This window comes from Desmodus rotundus, chromosome 9 (assembly GCF_022682495.2).
Source record: "Desmodus rotundus isolate HL8 chromosome 9, HLdesRot8A.1, whole genome shotgun sequence".
NCBI classification, from domain to species: Eukaryota; Metazoa; Chordata; class Mammalia; order Chiroptera; family Phyllostomidae; genus Desmodus; species Desmodus rotundus.
The window spans coordinates 101,901,981-101,923,665 of record NC_071395.1 but is presented as its reverse complement, the minus strand read 5'-3'; the positions used below and the strand labels follow the sequence as shown (position 1 = coordinate 101,923,665).

General features: G+C 47.0%; 1 protein-coding gene across 1 annotated transcript; it reads right to left on the bottom strand.

The window, feature by feature from the left end:
- Positions 1-440: 440 nt before the first annotated feature.
- On the bottom strand, positions 441-18,127 carry ZNF652 (zinc finger protein 652). Its single transcript, XM_053930612.2, has 6 exons — positions 17,986-18,127; positions 16,950-17,882; positions 14,121-14,268; positions 13,649-13,764; positions 13,041-13,185; positions 441-5,054 (listed from the first exon to the last, which is right to left on the bottom strand). The coding sequence occupies exons 2-6, from the start codon at positions 17,847-17,849 to the stop codon at positions 4,543-4,545; spliced, it is 1,821 nt and encodes a 606-aa protein (XP_053786587.1). The 5' UTR covers positions 17,850-17,882; positions 17,986-18,127; the 3' UTR covers positions 441-4,542.
- Positions 18,128-21,685: the final 3,558 nt, after the last annotated feature.

Below are 21,685 nucleotides of genomic sequence, written 5' to 3'. Positions count from 1 at the left end.
CAATGGTACATTATCTGGATTCTTTATTCAAATTTGCCCAACCTGAAGCTTCAAAGTTGCGACAACCAAGGAGTTTGATTTCCCTTTGAATCGTGCAAAACCTATCCTCTAAGACAAAAAGATCTGATCATAAAGTGTATAAAAAGTCTAGAGTATAAAAGTATAGAATTATGAAAGTGGATATATCGATGGCAACTGTTATGGCTTCCATAGAAGTGTAGAGAGGGTCTCTGGTTTGCTTTAACGAGGTAGTGTCCAGGGCTGGAGGGTCATCGTCACCTGTCCTAAATGCTACAGGTGACAGAAGCAGGTCAGCTGGGCCACTGCTATTGCATAATAATGCCACTATCTCTAATGGCTAATGACCTCTCGTTCCTGAAAAAAATGACCTTTTGGGAAATTTCCTATCTTGGTTTAGGCAAAGGAAAATGAAAACCCAATTATTTATTTGCTCGACTTTGCAGTCTTTAGAGTTCCAAGTGCGTTTATTTTTGTAATGGTACATAGCTGATAAAATCCTTAAAGGTAACCTAGCCCCCTTTTCATTAAATACTTCCCATACACTCTAGAACAGCATCGAAATGTTCATCGTGTGGATCAGCAATGTAATAAAAGATGCCTCTTCTGTACAGTAGCTCAAATAGAAAGGTTTCTCTAACTTAATTTTCTTTCATCATTATTATTTTTTTTACAATAAAACCCACCACCATCTGTGTCCCACTAACTGAAATGTGCAAGATGGGGTAAATATATATACATCTGCGATGGATTTCTTTCTCTGCTTGATCTTCTCAAAATTTCAAATGTCCAGTGAAACCAGAATTAAACAAAACATACACATCCACTCAACAAACATAAAAACTGAGAAAATTTTCAGGATCAGAAACTCAAATATCCCAAGTGTCTCTTCAGAGTGTTTTGCCTTCGGTCAGTATACGAGGGACAAGGTGAGTGTCGGGAGCATCCAACCACAAGGAGAGGTGGTTCCACCAGGCGCCGCAGGGACAGAGCCAGCGCGCCCACAGCACTGTTGGTGCTGACGAGTCCTCAACAGAGAAGAGTGAGCGGAAAGGGCAGGCTGGAAAAGCACAGGGACGGACTTGCGAAGGTTTCTTTGAACCGCCATAAAGTGTTATGCGGCGGCCTCCCCGCTTGCTGAAAATAACAATCCCATCACAGACAGACACGGAGATGAGGCCGCAGGCCTTTAAACTGTTCATCTTCTATTCTTCAAATGAAAAAATCTCACTCGGTATGAGCCTACCTGACTTAATTTGAGAGCAGCAAGCAGCCTTTCCTTAAGGCTGAGAAAGAGTTTATACTTCAATGATAAACCTATGAGAAAAGAATGGAAACATGAGGAAAAGCAGTACCAACTCAAGAAAGTCCTTGGGAATTTTCCTCAAGTAGGTCTTAACCCTAGCAGCCATACAAGCCTTTGAAGACAATACAGAATACAGCTAAGGGACCAGAAACAGCCTCAATCTGATCGCTGTATGATGCGCAGAGGTGGCCGCTGTTGCCTTTAAAAGACGCATTTAAGTACAGATAGTGGCTGAGAACCCAAACCCCTCCACATAATTCTTTTCCATGAACAGACAGCAAACAGGAACAAGTTTCAAAGCCATGGGCGCTTGTGCTACATGTGGGAGAGAACACAGCATGTAACGCAACTTGGAGCTGAGGAGGGGCCCCCCCCATCAGATCTGCAGCCCTGGGCGTGAGTCTCGAGCATCCTACATCAGACGTGCGTGTATGTTTAAGGCTTAATCCTGCAGTTCTCGTCTTCAGAAGCACTGAAGTTGTGAGTACTCTTAATGCTTTTCGTTATTCACACGTAACGTGACACTGATAAGGAGTCAATTATGTTCTGGGCATGTCCCTCAAGACCACAAATCCCAAGTCAGAAAAGGTATACTTATACATAGAAAAAAAAACTGGAAGTTTCCAGAATGTCCCACAATACCATTCGCTTAGAACTGTATTGTGTGACCATGTTGATTTTTTTTTAAACTTTTTTTTTTTGCTTAAGAGTGGTGGTGATTATTTGCTTAAAACTGGTTTTCCTATGCATGTGGTGGATAATTTCTTATGGCTACATTCACTTGAGTAAAAACGATCCAAGATGACTGCCTGAATTGTCCAGTGTGTAATCACAGTTCACCTCATAAAACGGCTGCTTCCGTGGTCTCGGGTCCAGAAATCAAAACTGCTGCCCTATACCACGAGTTTATTTAGGACGTAATAAGGTACAGCCAATTAACTAACTTCAGCTTGTATCTTTAAAAACTAATTTTAATGGTATAGGCTTGGCCATGAGATGACAGCATGTCTGCAGAGAGACAGAGCCCCACAGACTTGCCATGGGGTTGGACTGGGAGTGCGGGAGCGGCAGGGCGGCCACGCGAGGCCGACCGTCACACACAGGGAACCAGCCCTTCTTATTGGTTTGGGGGCCTGGGTGCTCAAACAATGTATCCACGTATTTAAAATCCCATTCTTTAGAAATTGTATCCAAAACCAGGGGAAAAAGTATGTTTTGAAATACTTTTCTGCCTTGTTCCAAAATTTTTCTATGCTCATTATAGAAAACAAAGGCAGTATCGGAAGGAAAAAAATGGACAGATTAAACCAGGACGCTAATAGAGAATGCAGTATTTTAAAAACAGGGACTTAACCTCAAAGGAAGGAGTTCCATTTTTGCCTACCACAGAGCTAATCGGCCAGAAAGGTGCTTAAAGTATGTCTTCATAGTTAATATCAAAAATTAAAATAAATAAAAGCCAGGGTTCTGATTCAGGCAATGATTAAAGAGCCCGAGGAAAGAAAATGGAAAAAATTCAAGATTTAAAAAATCAAGACAGGGAGAGAGAGAAAATAAGTAGATCTAGCTTTGGAATTCAGTTCTCTGAGGTGAAAAAATACAAAATTTTTTAGCTATACTGAGTCTGGATAAATTTGATCAGTTAAACACATCTGTATGTTAATCCTTCGGTTCTGCCTCCCCTTTAATAAGCCCCTGGCTGACTGTGCTCTTTCAAAGCTCTCCAAACTCAAAAAAGCGCCCTGCCAAAAGGTGCAATACTAGAGATGCTGCTCTTCCGTATCACCCGTGCATGCTGCTACCACGTAATTGTTTGCAGAGGACATGGCAACAAAACGTAGTTTTCTTTCCCTCACCACAAATTTCAACTGTGTTGGACTAAGCTCAAAGTGGTGGGCCAACCCAGGGCTGGAGCAGAGTCGTGAAACATCAGCGATGGCACTAATCTGTTATCATCCAGGTTTCTCAGCCACTATCAGCAACCTCCTGTCTGTGATTTTAGTGTGCTGTTTTCCACAATGATTCTAGAAAAATAAAGCAACCTCAAAACAAGAAGTGCACTGTGAGACTCCGATTTGTCATCCCACGGGGGCTGGGCATGAACACAGTTCCGAGGGAAGTGAGAGACAGAGGCGGACGGGCCGGGATGAGACAATCTCCACCACTTCCTCCTCTTGACAGCGAATGGCTTCCTTTACTCGGACTTGCAAAGCATTCAGGTAGCTTCCCGGGAAAAGGCCCCGCGCTCTGCAAACCGCCCATTTAATGCACTGAGTGAACCACACGAGACACGGAGGACAGGAGCGTGTCAGGGAGCCCAAAAGACACTTGCGTGTTAGGCAGAGATTAAAAAACCACCCAGACTGACGCCGAGTTCTGCAAGCAAAACCTCACCTTCGCAGTGACCTGGTCTGGAGACCCTCTCAAATACATCTAATCTCTGAAGCACCTTTGAGTTGTACGGATGTAAGAATAACTTTGAACTATAGAAGTTATATGCATCTTTAAGAATCACATTTTGATGATTATAAAATTTTTTTTTCTATTTTACAACATAGGTCCAGCTACACTGAAAAAATTACACCGCTTATTGAAATACATTTCATTTTAGAAACAGACTACTAAAGAAGTCTATACAAAAACTCTAAAATAATTTCTGTAGTAAAATAAAGAGTGCGTTAGGAGAGCTACACAAAGAAGAAAATTTCCATCTTTCTCTATAATGCTTGATATACGGTGAGACATGGCTAGCTCAGCTCTGTAGCCAGCACCAAAAGCTGAAAAGAATTAATTACGATACACAGTGATACAATTAATGCTCTGGGTTAACCTCACAGCCTTCCCGATTAGTACAAAGGAAACCAGGCCTGTCCCCTCTTTGAGGAGAAGTCCAGGATATAAAAGCAAGCATACCTCATCAGCTGATATGAAATTATAAAATTCCACAAGTCTGAGTACTTGAAATTTATAAAAGTCACCAGAAAATGCAAGCAAATTGGGCTTCGGTTTGGTGGTTCCCCTGGTTTAGATGGCAGTTCCCTCCATGAGCTCGGGGTGGTCTTGTTCACCCCCGGGGTGTGCTGATTCACCGAGACGAGGGCAGAGCTGCTGGCGGAGGCCGAGGAGAGTCTGCCAGCCGCAGCCACGCTCACCAGCTCCCGCTGCGCTTTGGCCCGCGGGCGCCCGGCTGGCGGAGAACGCACGGAAGGAGATGGGTGTTAGTGATGCTGTGCGGGACTGTTCTTCTCAGCCAGGTGCCGCAGAAAGCTGTCCTCGCCCTGGCCTCTGTGATTTAAAGGCTCGCTCTTAAAGAGCGCCGGAGGTGGGGGCAGGTGAGGCACGGGCGGGATGGGAAGGTGGTGCGGGTGATGAGGGTGCGGGTGGATGTGCAGGTGTGAGAAGGGGTGGGGGATGGGCCGTGGGGGGAGCGTGCTCACAGGGTTCATGTTCATCGGCGGGGCGGGGGTGGTGGGCGTGTTCACTACGGAGGGCACCGGGGCGGCCGGGGAGGTGGTGAGCGGGATCTGGACGGCGGGCGGCACGTTCACGGGGCTGGTCACGCGGAAGCACTTCTCCTTGTGGGCCTTGAGCATGTTGGAGAAGCGGAACCGCTGGCCACACACGTCGCACGGGTAGGGCTTCTCGCCTGTGTGAGTTCTGCGGTGCCTCTTCATGTTGGGGCGGCTGGTGAAGCTTTTGCCACAGATTTCACAGATAAAGGGTTTCTCTCCTGCGATGAACAGACACACAAAAACATGGTTAACTCCTTGGCGTCAATGATGGGCTCAAGTTATTCCCCAGGTTATAAAAGATGGCCACTCCCCTCCCTATGGCCCACTGGGGTCTCCCAAAGTGGGGACCGAACAAACCAGAGCAGGCATGAGTAAAACTTACACACAACTCATCGTCCCATCATCTAGGCGTGGTTCAAAAGAAAAAGCACCCAGGCAGCGACCCTTCGCTCCCTACAGAAGGACCGTTCTATGGCTCTGCCGGGCTCAGGGGAGCTGCCGCCACGGATGACTCTGCCTCTAAGTGCAGGCAAGTTACTGCGACCTGTCGGCGGTGTCTGACATTGCATCCGAAAGTACGATTTTGCTGACAACGTCCTATGAGGAAGTCAGTCTCTTGGCGTCCACTCGTGCTGAATCCTTTGCGTGGGCCTCACTCTTTAGTGCTGGCCTCGGGAAATGCGGGCCAGACCCCGCCCACAGCGCGTCTCCCGTGGCAGTGCCACTGGTGCCTCCGCGGGGCACTCGGCGTCCGGGTGTCAGCCTGCCCCAGGCCCCGACAGACTCTGACAATCAAAAGTGTCCCCAGGCCACTTCCAGACGTCCGCCCCACGAGGAGGGCTGGCGCTGCGGCGCCCCGCTGAGGAACACGGAGCCCCCAGTTCTAAGGGCACTTGGGGAGGAGTTGGTTGGGGTTCTAAGAGCTTGACATTTAAGCTCCCTAACTTTCCCTCGCACTTTCTGCTTAGTGGCCTGCAACGTCTGCCCGCTTCTGGACCCGGGCTGTCGGGGGAAGAAAACGATAGTCCGTGTCCATCGACCACTCGGAACGGAATGCTGGGGTGGGGGCGGGGGCCGTGCCCCCCGCGCCTCCATGACGGCGTGGTCGTACTCGTTGCTCCTTCCTCCTCGCTCGCGGGCGTAGCCGGGTAACTCCTGCGGCCAGCGAGTTTGCGGTCCCGTCCCCCCCTTTCTCTCCAGTGGGGCCCGCTCGATTCCATGCCCCCGCTGCCGTGCGCTGGGTCTCCCTGAGCGCCCAGCACCGCTCTCGGTACGTCTGCCAGCCCTGGTGACCCTCGCAGTGACGCGCCAGCGGACCAACAGGCCTGTGCGTGGGTGTTGTGCCATTCCTGCTTCGCTGGTAAGGAAATGAAGACACTTGCCCGAGGCTCTACAGCTACAGGGGGGCCGGCATTTAAAACTGCACTGTGGCTCGGGGGTCAGGTCCCGCACTCCCCACCTCACTGCCGCGCGCTCCTGCACACAGCGCGGCAAGTCCTGTCCTTTGCCCTCCTCCAGGCCGGGACGGGACGCTCCCACACCAGGAGCCAGCCGTCTTCACCCGCACGCAGCCCTCCTTTCCTCTCCCGCCTTTAAAGCCCTCTCCTGTTGCCCTCCCTGCATCAGCGCCAGCACTTCCCTTCCCTCCCCCGAGAGAGAGTGGGCTGAACTGAATGGCCAGGAGGGCCGTATGCTCTGTGACCACCGGCTCCACTTTCCGACTGCCCCCTCTCTCCCCTCTTCCAGCTCTTCATCACCCGGCCCCTGCCAAGCCGGGCCACGCCGCGGCTCACAGACACCTTTCTAGAGGAGCCCAGCTTGCGTTCCTGCTCTATGGTCCTTTCCTTCAACCGCCTCAAAGACTTCCAATTCTAGGTTAAATGGAATTTTAATCAATTATGATACACCCACCTGATGGAAAGGACCATTCTAAACAATATTATAAAAGTATAGAAATGTGATTAACATGATTATCATACACTAAGTAAAACAAGCAAGTTATGAAAAGTACACATTATTATTTACTTAAGTTTTTTTTTAATGATTTAGTTATTAAGATTATTTATTTTTAGACAGAGGGGAAGGGAGGGAGAAAGAGAGGGAGAGAAACATCAATGTGTGGTTGCCTCTCGCACAACCCCAACTGGGGACCTGGCCCGCAACCCACAAATGTGCTCTGACTGGGAATTGAACCAGTGACCCTTTGGTTTCCAGGCTGGCGCTCAATCCACTGAGCCACACCATCCAGGGATATTACTTACTTTTAATAAAAAAATACATACAGAAAAAACATGGAAAGAAATACAACAGACGTTACCGGTGACTGTCTCTAGGTGACGGGTTTTCTAAAGTAAATGTGATTTACTTGTACTATACAATGTATTAAAAGGACCCTGTCTGACAACCCGTCAAACTCAGGGCACCCCTGCTCTGGGTTCTCCAGAGCTAGTATTCCTCACTCCCTCATCTTTGAGTTACTCGATTCACTCACACTTCTCAGGTGCAGCAGACCCTTCATTCACAAACAGCATGCATTTAACGAAAGTTTATCGGCTTTTAACTTTGTTACGTGCTCAAACTTGGCCCTCGTCCCGGGTCTCTCTGACCACCTCTCACTGCAGACTTCTAGGATGATGACTGGCCACAGAAACACCAAAATCTGTGAGAACTCGCCTGCCCCACGTCCATGGATTCCAATGAAAATGGGTCCTTTTTACTGCTTTATAATCTTTTATTTTCATTTCTTAATGTCCTACCAAATTTTCCACATTTGTTGTTCCAGACATAAGCCCACCGTCCCACCTCCCCCTACTTCTCATTATTCACGCAGCCCAGCTCCTAACTGTGCTAAGGACTGACGTCAGGAGTCCTCTGAAACCCCAAGGGAGGATTACAATGAGGCTGGAATAAGGAAAAGCCAAAACGAAGTACTGGAAACTAGCCACCTGCACAAAGCCCCACTCTAAGGAACAGCTGGTCGGTGGGTGGCTGGAAGACACACTAACAACCGATTCCATCCAGGTAACTAGAAGAGCACGTATGGATTTATATCGGTGCATCTGAGGATGTGACGTAACTGCCCCATGTGATAGAGCCACCGAGACTGTAACAACGGGATTGTAAGGAGTCTGAAGAAGGAACATATAAGTGAAGACAGAATCTGCAGGGAAGATAGAAAAAAGCAAGAATCCGGTTTGCTGTCTTTTGCACGGTTCAAAGGAAAAAGCGATCTGGCCAGCAGATACAAGAATTCCATTGGCTTGAACACCCTTGAGCAGCAGCAGAAATCTATCCTCCTGAGCTTTCAACTCATTTTACACACAGCCTACTGGATATTTCCACTTGAATATCCCACAGATATCTCACAACTAACAGGTGAAAAATTAAATTATCCTACCAGCAAACCTGCGCCTCCCTCCACTACTCTGTCTTGACAAATGGTATGGAAGCTCCAAATATGGAACTAACACTCGACTCTTTCTTCCCGCACCACCGGCATCCAATCAGTCTCCAAGTTCATTGGACTCTCCCTCGTCTGCCACTTGGATTTCACCCATTGCCATTCCCACAGTCCTCACCATCACACTCACTCACCCGATCACGGCCAATATCCACCTGGCTGGCTTTACCGTCGCTATTCTTGCCCCCGCCTTGCATCCACTCTCCACACTGCGGCTTTCAGATAGCTGTGTCACTCTCTGCTTAAAACCGCCCTGAACTTCGCGCTGTCCTTCGAATAAAGTCCAAACTTTTTTACATGGCTATGGCTTTGTGTTTGTGTGTGAGAGAGAGAGAGAGAGAGAGAGATCTGGTCCTGCTTATTGCTCTCCCACATCACGCCTTATCACACTCCCTGCCCCCCACCCCCAATGCGTCAAACTCTAGCCAGCTCTGCTGAGTTCCATGTACTTGCTACACTTCCGTCACCAACCCACTGCTACCTATGCCTTGCTTGTCTGTCACCCCAACCTGACTACAAGCTCTGCTAACCTGGGGACTATTTCAGTCTAGTTCATTATGTAGCAGCTCCATTCAGCAGACTCTCACACATATTTGTGAATTCTAGGACAGACATTTCCCCCCACATATTAATGTCTCTGAAACTGACACGCACCCATGCCCACGGCATGTCATCGCGGGACCTTCTTGTGGTAAATACAGTAAGTGTGTCCTAACGCGGATGGCCTCTTGGACTCGGTGAGGCATGGCACTCACCATTAAGTTCATTCAATTACCTTCCTTTGCTCTAATTCCCTGTCCCTGATGATCTTTTGATTATAATTTAGCTGCTAATATAAATTATCCTTTAGGTAAGGAATATGCTTACCAAGAACATAAGAGTTTAAACCACCGACACTCAGCCTTTTCACTGTAAGTAAATTAGCAATTTTATTTATGTAGCATTAAGACTATTTAGCACATATCAATTCCTGATCTGCTTGAGTACACCGACAATTTCTGGAAGCCGAAAACCAGACTCAGGGATGGTGCTTTCAGTCCCCGTGATGCCCTGTGATTCCCTCCATTTTATTACTTGTTACATTAAATCTGTACCAGAACCATTAATTATGTGGCTCTGCAGTCAGACTGCCTTGGGCAAATTATTTAATCTCTGAGCCTCAGCTTCCTCATCTGAAAAAGGAAGATAATAGGTAATTGTGTTAAGTTGAAAATACAAGAAAAGTGCCTAGACTGGCACCTGGCACACAGTCGACGTTCCCTGCACTTTAATGCTGCTGCTGCTATTACTAGTACCGTCACCGTCGCTGTCACTGAACTATGAGCTGGAAACCCAAATCAAGTCTGAGTTCAACCCTGTGTCCCAAGCGCTTAGTGCCATGCCTGGTACAGGATGAACCCAGCCCACGCGCACTTCCCCCTGGATAAGACCCGCCTCACTTCTCTTTAACTGCAGCCCAGTCACCGTGGGTTCCTCCATGGTCTCCACCGTCCCAGAACACAGTCTCATGTGGTGTCACCCAGGCACGAGAGAGCCGCCCCTTCTCTCCCTTACAGCTAGCCCGTCTGTCGTGTCTCCTCAGGCACTACTGTCGCCCTCACTCGCCCTTCCCGAGGAGCCAGAGGCCCGTGGGGCTGCCTGCACTCACTCTCGGCCGCAGTGCTCGCGAGGGGCCGAGCCGGGCCTGTCTGACTGCACCACACAGACGCTTTCCCAGTGCGAGAGTCACATACACTATTAAAATGCCGACGGCGAGCCAGGGGAAAGAACTTTAATACCGGTGTCAAACACGGCCCAGTCCATACAGATGTATACAAAGAGCTACTATAAACCGTGAGACAGTCAAACACTGCAAGAGAAAGCTCAACACAGAAGAGGCACAAGAAACTCAGAAAAGAAAATATACCGATACCCACTGAGCATATGAAAAAATGTTCAATCTTACTTAGCAATCAAGTGCACGTTAATACAACAGAAACCACTTCTCGCCTGTCTAATCAGCGAGGATTTATTCAGCACTGGAAGGGGCTGAGGGACTAGGTGTTTCCAGCCCAGCAGGCGCATGGCTATTTCGCAACACACCACCAAGTCTTAAAAAAATGTGCTTACCCCTTTACCCTCATAATCCCATTTCTACAAATTTACCCTAAATAGTACTGTTTATCACAGTATTACTTATAACAGTAGAAAAACTGGAAACAAATAATCTACGTGTCTAATGGGAACTGGCTAAATAAAGTGGAGAGGACACGCTTTATTCACAGGACTGCTGTAAAAATGTGATTATGTCGACCAAGTGAGATCACGTGTGTAAAGCACTGAAGACAGTGCCTGGCACACACTGCGTGACAGATGACGGCGACCATCACCGTTACAGTGGCGCTGCTGTCAATGACACAGTGCAGTGAGGTAAACAGCGGGTCGCCACAGAGCGGAAAGACCCAAACTCGGTCCTAGCACCACGCGCAGGAACACGCACGCTCACGCACAGTGTCCGTCTGTATCCACGCTAAGAAACTCAAGAATTTTCGGAAATGTACGCCAAAATGTTTGTTTATTGCTTGATTTTTCAAGAGAGAGGAAGGGAGGAAAGGAGGGACGGAGGGGAGGAGGGACAGGGAGAGAGAGAAACATCGATTTACTGTCCACTTGGTTATGCAGCCACTGGTTGATTCTTGGATGTGCCCTGACCGGGGATCAGACCCACAGCCTTGGCGCATGGGGACGACGCTCTAGCCAACTGAGTCACCTGGCCAGGGCTGGCCAAAACATTAACACTGGTGATCTACTAGGGATAATATTATGGTACATTTTAATTTTGCTTTCAATTTTCATATTTTCAAATATAGTTTAATAGGTATGTATTATGCTTTTAATGAGAAGGACAAAAATTTAAGTGAATTTAGAAGAAATAGGCAATGTTCAGCTTGCCTAGCTGGTCCAAGAATACTTAACATAAAATTTTATTCAACCAATACATGAATCACAAAGTATACAGACTGTCATATTTTGAACATTTAAGGGTCTGAAGAAAGAAAGAAGGGCAGAGGGGAGGGAAGGAAAAGAAAGAAGCGCAGGGGAGAAGGAGAGGAACTCGGTGGCAGGCCGGCGTCACTTACTGGGCCCCGCTACGTGCAAGCACTGTGCGTGAACATGACACAACTGCCGTGGCCAGAAACCCACTTTCTGTCTAGTTCCGCAGTTTCTGCGGGAATAACCAGACCCAAATCCTAGAAGTGACTCAAAACTCACAGCCTCTCCAAGAGCCACCAAATTAAAAGAGAATTTGTTAAATATTCTATATATTCTGCTCTCCATTTAGGCTTCAAAATTATCATTGTCTTTTGAGGTGTAATTTACTTAATTAAACGCTTCATCTGGCCCACAGGTGGCAAACACAAGGCCCGCTGGCTGAACCTGGCCCTCCGCCTCATTTAGCCGGCAGGCACCTTGTTTCCACGCAGCGGCAGCGCCGAGCTCCTTGCCCCAGGTTAAGGAGTAGTTACATTTATACAGTCCTACAATTGCATTCGGCCCTTTGAAGGCAACCGCAAGGCTGATGTGGCCCCCGGTGAAAATGAGTTTGACGCCCCTGAATTCTAGCCTAATTCTTAAAATCTGAGGGTGCTCTGCTCTGAATGGGAAGGAAGCCCAGCAGGCAGGTATTTTTCTTTGGACTTAAACAGAGAAATGGAACCGAAGGAGACCCAGTCATGGGCAGAAATGCCTCCCCACTAGTTAAGCGAAACGGACAGCAGGCTAAGCAGCATGCTGGCTTGTGGGTCCTTCCAGCTCTGTCACTAGTAGACCGTAGCCCGGCGATTTCCAACCTTCCCGCACCACGAGCACGTGTAAACTGGTCACTAACATTCTGCAGCAGCACACCAAAAAATAACACAGGTGTAACTCTGATGCACTCACACCAGATGGCTACAGTTGTGCTGGCTGCTGTCATTTTTTACTTGACAGTCTAAGGGAAAAGAGGTCAGTGCCCCAGACTAAATAGATTATTACATGTTTTAAAAATTCTTGCGGCACACTGGTTGAAATGTCGCTGCTGTAGACTAACAGAGCCGAGAATCTCATTGGACTTTATTTAAAAACCTGAAAAATGTTTCATACTGTTCAATTTACGCAAAGACAACTACTCCCAGAACGTCAGGTTAAGACTGGGAACAACGATAGCGTTTTCAAGGGGAGCTATTACTTTGGCGAGCTCCCTGGCAGCTGGATAGTCAAACGCACCCACCATCCGAATCCATGCCGAGGAGCACACACCCTAAAAACACAATGTGGTTACAATATTATTTAACCTCGCTGGATGGGTGTGCTCCCGAGAAGCAGTGCCTTTTGGTAAGTTGAACCAATCAAACTTTTAAGAGGATTGAGAGGGTTTTCTATGTGAAGCGGTCAGTGTCCTGCGTTTTTTAAAGGTCCAGAACCTCAGAAAAAATAGACACAAAACCGGTTTTGTACCATTTCAGGAGACCCTGTGCCCCAAGAATCCATGCTCTTGAAGGAACCTGCTGTTAAAAGGCACTAACAAATCATCTTTTTAAAAACAGAGTTATAAAGCCTAATTATTCAGTATTATAAATCTACATTTTTTTGCATTTCAGGCTTATTTAAGTGAAATGTGCACTTAGAGTGACAACTGGCGGTTTAGAGTGAACAGATCCACAGGTGGCCATCAGCGAGTCCCTGAGACACGGCCGCGCCCCTCCCCCCCCCCAGGCGTGCTTACCAGTGTGCGTTTTCATGTGCTCGTCAAAGTACTGCTTCATGTTGAAGTCCTTGCCACACCACTGGCACATGAACTGCTTGTGCCCGATGTGGATGCTCATGTGGGAGCGGAGCTGGTACTTGTACTGAAACCTTTCGTCACAGTTCTGCATCGGACACAGTGGAGACTTTTGAGTGGCAAGCGAAACAACTTTACTTGAGCCCCCCCCTCCGCAGTGTCTGAGACAGGTTCACTTTTCATGCTCGAGACAGAACCTGCTTTTGTCAACTACTTCACTCTGCTGTGATCCTGCAGCTGCTTGTCAACAAAAGGGGAACTCCACTTAATGACCACTGACACATACCCAACTCCGCAAGTTACTAAGAGAAAAACAACTCTTGGGTTATTCCCACTTTAACTCAACCCCAAAAAGTTAACAATGTGTTTAAAAGGACATTTCTCCACCTAGCAGTGAGATGGCAAGCACACTCAGAGCCCGCGTCTGGGGACTCTGTGGAAACACAGCCTGGCGCCCTGTGCTTCGGCACCCGCCCCCGCCCCACCCCGGGGGGCCCCCCCGCTTCCACAAGCAGCCCCTTGGCCGGGCCCGGGGGGAGCACACGCCTCACCTCACATCTGAAGGGCTTCTCCCCAGAATGCTGCAAGGAGTGCACCTTGAGTGACATGCTGCGTTTGAACGACTTTCCACAGGTTTCACATGTAAAAGGCATGTCTTTTGTGTGTGCTGCAACACAGAATGCACCATATTCAAAACAAGTTCACCCGAAAGCGCAAACTGAAAAAGACAGGTGTCTGGTTGCAAGGGCATCTCGCCATCGCAGCTTCCTACTCTCACATTTGTGAGGCGGGGACGGTAATGCGCCAAAGAGAAAAACAAACGGCAGTGCCGAGCGGAACCTGGGTGTGGATGGCGGTGCCGTCCAGCCTGGCGATGCTTCCTGCAGACGTGTCGCATTTAGTTCCAACACGTCAAAAGTGACTGAGATAAGGGGGCCTCGTAACCGGCCCGATCCAGAGCATAACACACACCGACGAAGAAGGGAAAACTGCAGGTGTGAGAGAAAAGCGGACAAAACTTACCGACCATGTGTTTCCGCACGTGAGCCATGGTATAGAACTTCTTCTCGCAGATCTCACAGGAAAACTTCTTCTCTGCGTATCCATGGACAATCTTGATATGCTCATGAAGGGACCAGAGTTTCTTGAATGATTTGTTACAGGAAACACACTGAGCAGGATAAATAGAAACAATCTTTATTTATAAGGGCTTGCAGAAAGCCACGCCTGCCTACTGGCAGATGACACGGGTGTGCTTTAGATTCGTGGCTCCTGGCCAGAGTCCAGACAAATGCTAATCTTCCGCGGAGTCCAGGTTCCAACACCAGTATCTGTGTTCTACTTTCCAAGATGCATCTTTCAGAGACACATCAGGAGCAGAGCAACAACGGCAAAAAGTAAGACAAGAAGAAATGGGAAGTGCCACTAATATCAAAGAATAGACTGATTTTATCAAGTCTGTGTTGTACCTATAAAAAGAACCCCCAAGGTGTTTTTTTTTAAATGTATGAATTACCAAAAGTGGCTGCTTCTCACTCATGGGTCACTAATAGGTGTTCACCAGAAAATACAATGTAAGTTAAAATTAGCATAAATAAAAACAAGAGAAAACAAAATACATGTTAATGGTTATAGATCTGTAGAAGTATAACAATGTTTGTGTACCTTAGAGAATGTATTTGGAGCCTTCATTAACACAAATTATTGAGCTCTTATTATAGTTTTCCAAATCTAATTTGCTCTGTTAAACATTTCCCTCAGGCAGAATTTAATGTAACCTCTACCCTGTTAATACCATTCTCCCTTTCCCTTTGCAGCCCAGCTCCAGACGTCTCATACCCGTGCCTAGAGCAGCGATTTTCAACCGGTGTGCTGCAACAATTTTTAAAACGCACAACACCTGACTGCTTAGTCAGGGGCACTGGCCTCTTTTCCCGGAGATTGCCCAATTAAACAAGCGACAGCAGCAATACAACAATAACCATGGAGTGTGATTCACTCACACTCGATGGGTTTTTTTTATGTCAGCAAAAAATACTTTTTTTTTGGTGTGCCGCAGCATTTTAATAATTAGCATGTGTGCCACGAGATGGAAAGGGCTGAGAGTCCCTGCGCTACAGGAAACACAGGTAACATGGCTTAGTTCCGTGTGTTATGAATCACTAAAGTCTAGACTATCAGGCGTAAAGTGTATGAAAATAAAATGCTTCTGGTTGAAGCAAAACGATACTAGAAGGTTCTAGGTGACCATCAGTCTCTGGGATACTTAGGGAACAAGGTGGTCTTCACTGTAAATAAATGAAGATCTTCTAACATCGCTGTTACTCCAGGCAACCAGGCCTCCGGGAAGAGTTAAAGCGCAAGCCTCCGGCTGCACAGCGCTTGGGAAAAGGGCAGACGATTCCTATAAACCATTCGGTGGGGCAAGGTTTTAATTTTTACTTGTTACTAGGTCATCACGATTACCAGGGTCCACATCTAATAACAAAGCAGTGTCCCTAAGGAATGTAAAGAGAGTTCATTTAGCAGCATCCAAAAACCTAAACCCACGTTGAAACATATCATGGGAGGAACAGTGAGGAAAGTCACACAAAAAAAGATTAAATGCTTTCTTTTCTGTAACTTAATGAATTCAAGTAAAAAAAAAAACCCCAACTATAGAAAGGTCTTCAAGAGTCACACAGAACCTAGTTTGACCCCTAGGGGGCAGCACCGCCTCACACTCCCTTTGACCTGAACTGCTGCAACCGGTTCAGTACCACGGGAGGCCCTGGGGGTCACTGGAGGGCACACGCACCCGCAGTGACTCGGTCTCCTTCTAGTCACCCAGTGTTTGGGAGATCGGATCACAACTGACAAGTCAAAAATCAGTGAATTTTTAGCAATGTACTCTTTAAAGTAAAGCAATGAACTCCGTGGTTGATTAAAAGCAAGAAGAGATGTGAAAAATAAGGGACACTCCAGGAAACAAAACAACTGCACCTTTTAAAAGAAATTTAGCTTAAATATGGTACAAAAGATGTCTGTTTCACATATTTTACGGAGGCGTTAATAGACTTACCTTTCATAAGCATTCATTAACATGCATTCCTATGTGCAAACCAATATGGCTCCACATAATGTGATTCACTCAACATAACGTCATCCGCACCCCTCTTACCCTGTCACGATACAGTCCTCTGAAGGCACCAGCCTGGTTTGCATACCATGTTTCGTTACCTTAACGATACGGCACAGTGGCATTACATAACCTCACTGCCAGGTGGGCAACACTGTCAACCCGCTCGGCCTCTGTTTAAAGTCTGCACATTCCCGCGGGCTCAGCCTCTTGACAAATTTAGTGCTGTCCTCTCTCCACTGGTAAGAGCACACTCACGGCTGGAGGTCTTCCAGTTCCACCGTCCGAGTGGTTATGGTTTTGGTCCCCATCAGCTGCACTAGAACCTGGCATCCTTTTAAGCCTAGAAAGGGACCACTCTATTCCTGAACTTTGCTCAGCGTTTCCCACCTTCACAGAGAAGGTGCCAGAATGAATATAAGGCATGTCCTACAACTGTGAGTCTCAGTGCGAAGTCGGTGTTGACTTTACCTCCTGGGCAAGCACCTATCACAGATCCCCCTTCCAATGTACCTGGGTTCCCACTCGTCCAGCGTCAGTTAAGTTTAATGCTTTCGAAATAAAATGTTACGCTCGGGTTTTGAAAAGACCAAAGTGGGAGTTTTTAAAGAGATAAATTGGTGAAATCTGTCCCTTCAGCCTCTATTGCACTTATTCTCTTGGGCAGACACCAGGTGAGTCTGAACAGCCAGGTTCTATTCTGGAAAGTTTGCCCTCTCGGTGAGGAAACCTACCTGAATGTTTTTTTCACAGTCTGTTTGCTGGTGAAGGGACAGCTCACTTTCCAGGACAAACTTCTTGCCACACTTATCACAAATCTGCATGCGCCTGTGAGTAACGTTCATGTGCTTTTCCAGGTACCAGCGAGTATTAAACACCCTGGGGCACTTCTCACAGGTCAGAGTCTCTTTCTCTTCACACTTAGCTTTCTGGACTGGTGCTTTGGGCTCCTTTGCAGCCCGCTTCTTACGCTTAGGTGGCTCTACACTCTTCCTACGACCTCTCGTGGCTCTGGGAGTAGGGGAAGTGGCAGCTGCGGCAACAGAGGCCGCTCTCCGCGTCCTCCTCTGTGCGACGCTGACTTTCTCCGCTATCTTCTCCTTTTTCTTCTGCCTTTCGTTCTCTCCATAGTCACTGCTGTCGTCTGTGGGCTCTTCCTCACTCTCATCCTCTTCCTCCTCACTGCTTGTCTTAAGAACAGGAGTCTCTTTGGACTGAGAAGAGACACCCTTTTCCCCTTTAGATACATTTAATGTTTGATTATTAAGGTTTACCTCCACTATGATCTGCTCCCTTTTGTAGGAGACTTCCTCCTCCTCCTCTTCGGTGTCATCAGAATTCTCCCGGTCTTCTTTAACGGCATGCGCGTCAGACACGGCTCTTGTCTCCCTGAAATAGGGCTGTTCCTCGGCGTCGTGCAGATGCGGTTTGCTCATCTTGGTGTCCACTAACGCAGGGTAAGGACTTCCTGATTCCCTTTTGTACACCTTGGTGGACAGGTCGAGTTCTTGGCTGGCACCATGATAGAAGGTAGGTGGCACTGGACCACGACGGCTATCTTCTTGTGCCATTCCTGCCGCATGCGCGGCGCAGTTTTCAGCCAGGTCCTGACAGGGACTGGCTGTGTGGCTCATTGGTAAGTGGCCCAATCTATTAAGCAGTTCAGACTGTAGAGAAATGAGATAGCTTTAAAACAGGGTAATTATCAAGACTCAAATCTTTTTCCATCCACAGAGAATCATCCGAATGACAAAAAAGGTACTCAGGAACCTGCGAGCAACCCTTCCAGCGCTGCAGCACCCAGGCGCCAGTCGCAAGGTCCGGGGTTACGGCAAGAGCAGAGCACTGTGATTTTTCTTTTGAAGACAGCTGCGAGTGACTCGAGCATCTTATCTACAAAGGAAAGCAAAGAAGGAAAAAGGTCAGACACCACTACTTCCTTCGTACAGCATGCACGTACAACAAACACAGCTTAAAATGATTAAGCTCTTTTACACATACAATTCTTTTTCCTGCTTAAATGGCTCAGTGCGGGCCATTATTTTACTGAGTTATGTGAATTCCACAAAAATTGTTTAACCTGTATAACCGATCTTTATCTAAAAACGTTAGCTCACAAACAAATGAACAAACATATAAACAAGCAGGTCCTGAAGTTTATCGGCTCCACTAGGTTCACAGGGGCCTCGGTGCCGCTAGGTGGTCCACTCGCTCCTCGCTATTACTGGGACTCCGGTCATGTAGCCCGAGTGGTTTCAAACCTGTTTGGTTCAGGCCCCTTCGACACACATGCTGTTAGAATTAGATTCTGAGTAAATTCTAAGACAGCAGGAGCCACGATCCCTTCACTAAGATACCCTTAGAGCTTAGCGCAGTGCCTAGCACCTAGCAGGTGTTCGGTATATATGTGATAACTAAATGCACAGCTACCACTGCAGCGCATTCATTGTCCTGGGTGCTAGGGGACATGCCGATACGGCAAAATACACGGTCTCTGTCCGCAAGGAGTTTACAGTCTTATCACACGTGTCGTACACGAAGCCCACCAGGGCTGCAGGCTGGTTGGCTTCCTTTTCAGCCGGACACCACTCCCCACCGCGGGGAGAACCCATGGAGCAAAGGTGGTAGTGGGTCAGGCACTGCAGACCAGCAAAATAAGAGTTAACTGACATAACTACTGGAGACCAAGAAAATGTCCCTGGCTTTAAGTAATTTTCATCCAGCTATAGATATTACTGCAGACCCTACGGTTTTCAGATTTATCAGCGTGATTTCAAAGTTGCCAAGCATTTTCAAATTTGTTCTATGCAGAGCTCACTAGATCCCCTGTCGGTTGCACAGAAATCTAAATTCTAAGAAACAGTAACCATCAAGTTGATATGGTTCCAAGAAAAATAAAACCAATTAAAAAAAAAAGATCAGAAAGGCACACCATTTGCTTTGTGACGTACCTCACAGGGCTGTTCGGCCAACTACCTAGCCTCTGAGCCACGTGAGTGCCACTGCGAACACAGTCTGTGTGGCCGGGGAGGGGAAAACCGGCCTTTGCCGAGAGCCTGCCCCACAGGCACGCGCGCCGCCCAGGGGCTTACTACCTGCTGTTTCCACTTGGTGAGCCCCACACGACTTTGGGGTTGGCTTTTAAATTACTCTTTCACTTTTCTTTCTCCTTATGGATTTATTCTTTTAAACATTATTTTACGTTCATTTTAGTGCTATTTCACAAAGGAGTGGTGATAAATGCTACCGTGTTTTATTTGCTATCTGAATAGATATAGTTATACATTTTTGTATTTATTAAGGATAAAATTATGCTATTAGACAGGCTAATTGTCTAAAACCATACAGCTATTCAATGACAAAAGCAATGTTTGATCCCAGGAATGCCTGCCCCAAAGCCTGTGGTCTACCTCTGCTATGACAAATGACGCCCAAGAAATAATTTAAAATCAACTATTCCTGTAACTACGTATCTTTTTGCAACAAACCGTTTCATACCTCATATTTTAAGCAGGAAAATCCTAGTAGCTTTATTTTGCATGTGCCAAAACATCTGATCCATGGAAATAATGTAAACTACTACAAGTACTGTTATTAAACTTACTCACATTAATTACCTCAATTAACCAAGGGAGGAGAGACAGTAAAGTTCAACTAAGCAGCAAAAGCTATTAATAGAAAATAAATAAAATTAAGGAGACAAAGAAAAATGAATGAAGAGAAACCCTCGGTGGCAGTCATTCATGCGTTCTTCCCAAATATCTCTGGGCACGTGGGAGAGCTGCGTGCTCGAACCCTGCCCCCACCCCCATGGTTGGGCGGGGCCCTCTGACCGCCTCTGGCCAGTGTGTCATGAGCAGACGCGACACACGGAGGCCAGGGCATCTTCTGGCCGTGTGTGACCCTCTGCCGCAGGGGCCAGCAGTCTTCCAGGCGACACCTGGTATCCTCGCTATCAACCGGGGCCTCTCAGTGACTGAAATGACTTCCAGGGTCCGTGCATAGTGTAGTGGGTTTTTTAAAAAAGTTACTTTTACACAGAGTGTGTTTTAAAAGCCATTGAGCCCTCGCTGGTGTGGCTCAGTGGACTGAGTGCCAGCCTGTGAACCAAAGAATCGCTGGTTCGATTCCGGGTCAGGACACATGCCTGGGTTGCAGGCCAGGTCCCCTGTGGGGGACGTGTGAGAGGCAACCACACACTGATGTTTCTCTCCCTCTCTTTCTCCCTCCCTTCCCTTCTACCTAAAAATAAATAAGTAAAATCTAAAAAATAAATAACTTAGAAACTAGCCCTGGCCACGTAGCTCAGTTGGTCCGAGTGTTGTCCATACATGCCAAGGTTACAGGTTCAACCCCCCAGTCAGGGCCCATACAAGGATCCACCAATGGATGCATGAATAAGTAGAACAACAAATCAATGTTTCTCTCTCTCTTTCCCCTCCTCTCTATCTCTAAAATCAATCAATAGGGTTTTTTTTTAACTTAGAAAACAAGACGATGTTTTCTTTTAAAAATCAGAATTAAAATGCTTTACTCTATTTTAAACGATGCGCACAGCCGAGTATATGCATTCCCACATGAACCTGTAAGTGGCATCTCACCGCCGTCACAGGCAGGGAAACTCACAGAGACACTGATAAATCGCGCTGTCACAACGGAAGATGGCGTCTACGTGTTCACTAGGGAACACACACGGGCTCTCTGCCCACAGTGTACTTTCTGCATTTGATTTTGGCACCTTTCCCTTTGAGTTCTGGTGCTAATCTTTCTTTTCGTTCCAGAAAACTTAAAATATCTCCTAGGGGCAAAATAAAGTACTCTTTACAAAACCAAAAAACACATTAGGGAAATTAGAACCTTCCATGTTCCATTATCCAACTCTTAGTATGTATCCTCAGTTCTAACTTACTTATTATAGTATAAATCATCTTAACTTAGTTTTTCAGCAAACTTTCTAGGTGAATATATTGAGTTCTAAGAACCTGAAAGTTAGAGAGCAGGGGGGGGAGAGCACGAGGGGAGTAGAGAAACGTCCGTGTTGCCTCTCGCACGCCCCCACCTGGGGACCAGGGCACGACCCAGGTGTGTGCCCTGACTGGGGATCATGCCAGTGACCTTTTGTTTTGCAGGATGAGGCTCAACCAGCTGAGCCACCCCAGTCAGGGCAACCCCACTGACATTTAAGGCTGTTTAAATTCATCTCTTATGATATTGAAATAACACAAGTTCGTCTGTTTTTAGAGATCATCTTCTACTGTTTCACAAAATAAATCCCAAGATAAAGTGGGTCTGTCCTTAATGTCTTGCTATAATGAGTGTGTACAACTCAGGAGAAAACGTGGCATGCTGGTGTACCAGACCGAGCCATCGACGGTTTTTAAAGAAGCAACCAGTCCTGGCATTCGAAATGCAATTAAAAAAATTAGAAAATATGACTGCATATTATAGAAAGTAAAGTACTAATGTGCCG

Excerpts from the sequence above, each read along its gene's own strand:
- ZNF652 (XM_053930612.2), bottom strand. The coding sequence starts at position 17,849 with ATGAGCCACACAGCCAGTCCCTGTCAGGACCTGGCTGAAAACTGCGCC. Across the intron at positions 14,269-16,949 it reads ACTGTGAAAAAAACATTCAG|TGTGTTTCCTGTAACAAATC; the intron begins GTAGGTTTCCTC and ends TATCCTGCTCAG. Across the intron at positions 13,186-13,648 it reads AGAAGCCCTTCAGATGTGAG|AACTGTGACGAAAGGTTTCA; the intron begins GTGAGGCGTGTG and ends TGTCCGATGCAG.